The sequence below is a fragment of the Eupeodes corollae genome, chromosome X (assembly GCF_945859685.1).
Source record: "Eupeodes corollae chromosome X, idEupCoro1.1, whole genome shotgun sequence".
Lineage (NCBI taxonomy): Eukaryota > Metazoa > Arthropoda > Insecta > Diptera > Syrphidae > Eupeodes > Eupeodes corollae.
This window is the reverse complement of record NC_079150.1, coordinates 2,484,646-2,491,135: the sequence shown is the minus strand read 5'-3', so window position 1 is coordinate 2,491,135 and position 6,490 is coordinate 2,484,646. Positions and strand designations below refer to the sequence as shown.

The 6,490-nt window shown below is 35.1% G+C and overlaps 1 protein-coding gene across 1 annotated transcript; it reads right to left on the bottom strand.

Moving 5' to 3' along the window:
- Window positions 1–231: 231 nt before the first annotated feature.
- LOC129953320 (protein gurken) lies at window positions 232–2,534 on the bottom strand. The gene is made up of 3 exons (XM_056066406.1): window positions 2,261–2,534; window positions 1,575–2,198; window positions 232–636 (listed from the first exon to the last, which is right to left on the bottom strand). Exons 1-3 carry the CDS (start codon window positions 2,310–2,312, stop codon window positions 506–508), a joined length of 807 nt encoding a protein of 268 aa, XP_055922381.1. The 5' UTR covers window positions 2,313–2,534; the 3' UTR covers window positions 232–505.
- Between the last annotated feature and the right edge of the window lie 3,956 nt (window positions 2,535–6,490).

Sequence of the window (6,490 nt, the reverse complement as noted above, 5' to 3'; positions counted from 1 at the left end):
TGCATGTATAAGATTTTCCACTACGAACGGATTTCATGATACAGTTTTTCGGGATTCGTAAAAATTTCCGATCACGATGGAAGTCATGACAAAGCTGATTTAAGTCATCCAGGAGAACACCGGAATTCTAAACACAAATACATCATGAAATGTTTTATCTGGCACTTTTTCGAATACAAAATTATTAAAAAAGCAATGAGATAGTTCATTGATATATTAAAAAGACTAATGTAGAAAAAGTTTCCGGTTCGACGTTCTTTTATTTACACACGTTTTTACTTAATACGTATTATTTACAAAAAAAATATGAAACAAGCTTATTTTTGATTATGGTAAAGCATAATATTTACTTGAAAACAACGCGTTGTTGTGTTTTTTAAATACAAAATTAAATTTTAAATTAGTACATTTAAAGAAAAGTACGAAAATGAAAAATTACCGGTAATTTTTCTTGTCTTAAAACGAATGCGCATATTAAATTACTTTTTTTAACATTCATACATTTTTAGTCTCTATTATAATTTTTGCAAAACAAAAACAAAAGAAATAGTATGTCCACGAAAGCTAATCCATAAATCAATGGTCCACCTCTAGTCTTCGCTAGAACCAATCGGGGACGTATCCTGGGTATAAATTCTGTAAAGAATAAAATTGAAAATGTCATATAGAGGTTTTTCTTAAGTTGCGGTCTTAAATGGACTTATTTCACCTAATATGAATTGAAACAAAAATACCACAGATTTAATTCATTTATATAGTTAAAGTACCTAGAACTAGTTTGTGATTTAAAAAAACTGTTAGAAAACTTTGAGGAAGTTCTAGTTCTAGTTCAATGACACTAAAATCATTTAAAGCCTGTTTTATGAGGGTGTCATTTTTAAATAACTGATAAAATATGAATTCTCAATTTTTAACAATTTAATAAAATTTTAAAACCATTTTTAGCAATTTATTAAGCTTATTTACATAATTTCAAACTATTTTAATATCTTACTATCTTTTATAAATTTGCTAAAGTTAAATTCACTAAATGGCTACTTTAACTCTTATCAGTTTGTTAAATCCATACCACATCTTATTCTTATGGGAGCAGTGGATAAAATAGTCCAGTCAACAGTAGGGAATTCCAATTAATAAGTACCCTTAAGCGTATTTGCTTTGTTTATTTTCACGAACTGATATTTTTTAGACGTTTGGATGCTGTTTTTTCTTTTTTTTTTAAAGGCAATTAGCAAAACGTTGAAAATTTTGAAACTAGTCTAACCCCTAACAATAGGTTTTTACAACTTTGTGCCAAAATACTGGAAATATCTGTGCTCATAAACCCTTCTGATTTTATTTCTGAAATCCTGGGCAGAAGAAGAATCAGCTGAAAAGGCTAAGAATTTCAAACACCATCTAAGGGATAATTTGGTATTTCGTTTTCTTAGAACTATCATACAAGGTAATGAAAACCAAATATATTTGTTATTTTTTCAGATGCGTAGAAGCAGCTGATCTAATGTGGATTGAAAACTGAATTTAAAAATTGACAAATTGAAAGATATGCATAGATCATATGAGTATGTATTTACCGTAGCTCTTGGCTTCACATCGTTCTCCTACAAAGCCCTCAGCACATTCACACGACGACAGACTATGATTTAAAATTGGATAAAGGAAACATCTTCCACCATTTAAACAAAATTCCAATTTCAAAAAGTCAACACATTCCAATGAAACTATTTCATTAATTAATTTATATTGAGCATCGTCATCTGGAAGTTTTTGTGATTCTTCCGTTGTTGGAGTTTCAATTGGTGGTACTGTTGTTTCTATTGTTGAGAAAACATTTTCAGGATAATCATTTGCTAATTTCCGATCTAATCGTGCCTTGTCTTCTTTGAAATACAATCTTGATGATCTGTTTAGCTTTTCTTCTTCTAATTGCTCGGAGTCATTATTCTCATTTGAAGGCAGATGTTTGTACCTGGACCTGGAATTAGTTTGGACTTCTCCATGTCCTCGTGATATAAGTGGTATTTGAGGTGTAGGAAATGCTGGTGGCGGGGAAGGTGGGGTTTGTTGTTGATGAAACGAATGATGATTGTGATGGCTTTGTTGAAATTGTATTGGTTTGTGCAGTGAAAGCTCAATGCCAGTATTAGGATATAATTGAATGGATTTTCTATTGAAAATTGTAAAGCTCGAACAACAATCTATAAGTAGGAATTTGATATATAAAGCAAAAAGATGTACATATATGCTTTGAGAAGCCAACCTAAGTCAGGTATGATTGTTGACAGCATAAGAATAATATTTATTCGAATCATTATGAAAAAATTGACATTTTTTGTATTACATTTACATTTGCGCACGAGAATGAACAAAATTGGAAAATGAAAAAAGATTTTATTTACGAAAACCCGAAAAAAGCCATTTCAGACCGGCTGAAATAGTGAAAAAACGCGATTCGTCCACGGCGACGACGAGTTAAAGGAAAAAAAAAATCGAACCGAAACTCAATTCACGATGTCCTTACGCTTACTCGTCACGGTCACACATTGACTGGACTGATACTTTTAATTGATAAATAGATAATCTTGTAACGGGTCATTTGGACTTAGCCTGCTATTGTTACGTTTATATGTTTTGCTCATCATAAGCATGAATGTTATAATTATGACATTTGACAGTGGGACACAAAGCTCTTAAAACTAGACTAATATTTGTAAAATTAATTATATTTTCCTTTTTTCAAGTTACAAAGTTGTTGTATTTGGGAAATTAAGATTTACTACCCTTTTAGGAAGTTTATGTTTTTCGTAATTTAAACACATAAAGTACGTGAAAATGTCTATGTTCCGAACAACTAAGGATCCAAGGAGGGGGGAAGGGTCTCGTAGCGATCATGACACTCCCTTGTGGGATATTATTTGTTTTTATTTTTCTAATAATTCCTATGTCCACGCTTAACTTTTATATTTACCATTAATCGGAAGTCCAGCCTTATTCCAATCGCTCAGCACAAATTTACCCGGGGGGGGGGGGTCAAACTTCCTTATATTCTTGATTATTGCATTTATATTTTTGTAGCGTTCCTCAAAAATCAAAAACCCTCTTAACTTTTTGTTCTTGAAATATCGAATTTTGAAAGCAAAAATACATTTTTTTAAAATAAAAAAAGTAAAAAATGACATTTTTGACCATTTAATAACAAGCTCCTGGCGAAAATTGAAATCCGTTCACTAGTTTTTGTGAAACCTTAAAAATGAAATAACGGTTCTAATGGGAGTTCTTCTGAAGCAATTTTAAAATATTTTTATATTGAAAAAAATTAAAATAACAAAAGAATTTTAGAGAAAATTTAGTAAAAATCTATTGGTTCGTTTTTGAGAAAATTAGAATTTTCGATTTTTTACCAAAAAATTAGTTTGGGGACTATTGTTATTTTTAGTCCTTAAAAACAGAAAACAAAACCTTAGCAATTAAGGTCAATCGACCTAATGGGGACCCACTTTTTCTCTATAATTGTAATGATAAAACATTACATTAAAATCTAGAGTTCGAAATTTTTTACGAATGCAATACACTTCATAGATGATGTCCCCATGTGTCACAAGTAAAAATCTAATAAAAAATGCTCATTTCAACTATTGAAATATTCAAATTTTTAAGGTTAAGATACACAATATTTTTTTTTTTTAATTTTGTCAGCCTCCTCTATAAGGACATCAAAAACATATTGAAGCATTTCGTCTGATTGAAAGCCTGGCATGGTTTTTCCAATTGTCATTTGGATTCGGCATAGGGCTCAGACAGGCACTCCCCCATTTATATCTCTGTATCAAAAAATTCTGTTTAGTCTAATATTTATTTCATAGGCAAATGAAAAAGAAAAATCGGTTTGGTAATGCAAAAAAGAGCAAAGCCTTCGTAAGGCATTTTGAAGCACAAGTTCCAAACAACATCACCTAATTTTTAATTGGCAGAAATACATTGGACGCTTTCACATGTCTTCTACGTCCATATGGGTAGATGTGGGCCATAAGAAATTAGTTATTATCGTTTTGTAGCGCTCGCTGTTGACGGTGACCGCCTCGTTTTCAAAAAAGTACGGACCAATTACGCCGCTGGCCCAAAATCCACACCAAATGCAAACTTTTTGAGGATTCATTATCACCTGGTGGACCTCTTGTGGGGTTGGTGTCGTTTCATATACGGCAATTTTGCTTGTTAACATAGCCATTCATCCAAAAATGCGCCTGATTACTAAAGATTATTTTTCAGCCCAAATTGGGGTACTCTTTCATAGAAAAAGGAATACACTATGGTGGCCTTCTTGGATATTGAGGGCGCTTTCAACAACGTTGACACATCCGCTATCACTTCTGCTATGACGACCTTAAACGTCGAATACTCAATCTGTGAGTTGATTAACCTAATGCTAAAAAGCAGGATCATCAACTCTAGTTTGGGAGATTTTTGCACAAAAAGGTCTGTCAGTAGAGGCACTCCGTAAGGTGGTGTTCTGTCCCCTCTCCTGTGGAACATTGTGGTTAACCAACTACTAATATCCCTTGAGAGGGATGGCTACAGAGTGGTTGCGTATGCCGATGACGTTGCTATCACTGTCACAGGGGAACATTCCAATACACTGAGAGACCTCCTCCAAAATGCACTCAATATGCTCACTAGATGGGCTGATAACTGCGGACTTAGTATTAATCCCCAAAAAAACAGACCTCGTCCTTTTCACACGGAAATACAAGATCCCAGTAATTGTACCTCCTTCAATAAAAGGTATACCACTAATTTTTACCAATGAAGCCAAATACCTTGGTCTGATATTGGACAAAAAATTAAGTTGGAAATCCAATATACAATGTGGGGCACTCCATCATTTTGAACCTCTTTGGTTCTATACCAAAGTACATAGACTACACTATACCTAAACCTATTTGGAAAAAACTTCCAGGTATCCATTCCATCCAGAGATGAATGGGAAGACAAAAAACTCCTGGATAACAAAAGTATTCATTTTTATACAGATGGATCCAAGATAAATGAGGGAGTTGGTAGTGGTGTGTACTCAGAAAAGCTTAATCTAAGCATCTCATTCCGCCTCCCTAATCATTGTAGCGTCTTTCAAGCGGAAATTTTAGCGATCAAAGAGGTTCTCTCCTGGCTAAGAGAAAACGTGATATCAACTTCTGATATCCGCATCTTCTCTGACAGTCAAGCTGCTATCAAATCCCTTGACGGTGTCTCGACCAAATCTTTAACGGCCCTCGATTGTCGATCGTCTCTTATGGAGATGGCGCAGCAATTTAACATTCACCTCTGTTGGGTGCCGGGCCACAGAGACATCACAGGTAATTGTAGAGCCGATGAACTCGCTAAAAATGGAACCGTCATACCTATTTCATCTGAAAGGGAGAAGATAGGTATACCGATAGCTAAATACATGTAAACTTATGCTAAAAGAAACAGCTTTTGCAAAAGCAAATTCTAGGTGGCACAGCTTACCAACATGCGCAGCCACAAAACTCATATGGACTTCACTGGACCTAAAGCGCTCTAAAGACTTGTTATCTCAAAAGCAGACTTCATATTAGCTCCCTAATAGGTGTCCTTACAGGACACTGTCTTATAGGCAGACACGCAATACGACTTGGCGTAGCCTCAAATGACTTCTGTAGGAGCTGCATGGACGAAGAAGAAGAGGAAACAATCTCTCATCTCTTATGCACTTGCCCTGCTCTTTCACTCAGACGCAAATTTCATCTGGGGGACTACTCTTTTGATAACCCGAGTGAACTAGCTAAAAAGGATATCAAATATCTTCTTCGCTTTATAAAAAGCTCAAAATGGTTCGACTAGTTAGAAGTAATTCTCTAGATTCATGTGGTATCACAACGGGCCTTTCTCTTGGCCTAAGTGTGTGGATTCTAAATCCGCAGCCACGTTAACCTAACCTAACCTAACCTTCATACGATTCGAAGAACAGTCAGCGAACAAACGGCACGGCGCGGCGGCGTTGTCTATGGCCATGAACTTTAAATTCCTGGGTCAGTTGGATCTTGATCGGGTGAAGACCCAAGTCCTGATGCAAAATTTGTCGAGTTGAAGCCAAGTTCTTGTCCACGGCGAGGAATAGACTGAATCTGGTTCTGCTGTACAATTTCATGAACCATGGCGATGTTCTCGACCGGTCTTGCGTTCCTTGAACTTACGGGTGTTAGTTGATTGTTTGCTGATCCAGTCGTCTCAAATTTGGCCACCAAACGTTGAAGAGTCAACTGTGAAGAGCCAGCACGTCTACTGTAAACTGGGCTCAATGCGTTAACGAACACTCATTTGATAATCAACTTTTATTATGTGAATGTGATGTTTAAAAGTGGAACCTGGTATCATGATTTGACATAAACAACTGAATAATAAACAAAAGATTTGACAGATGTCACAAAACAAAATGGCCAAAATTCACCCGTTCCAATTTAAAAACCCT

Coding starts and splice junctions, on each gene's coding strand:
- LOC129953320 (XM_056066406.1), bottom strand. CDS start 2,312: ATGATTCGAATAAATATTATTCTTATGCTGTCAACAATCATACCTGAC. Junction 2,199..2,260: donor AACAATCATACCTGACTTAG/GTTGGCTTCTCA, acceptor TCCTACTTATAG/ATTGTTGTTCGAGCTTTACA. Junction 637..1,574: donor ATGTGAAGCCAAGAGCTACG/GTAAATACATAC, acceptor TATTCTTTACAG/AATTTATACCCAGGATACGT.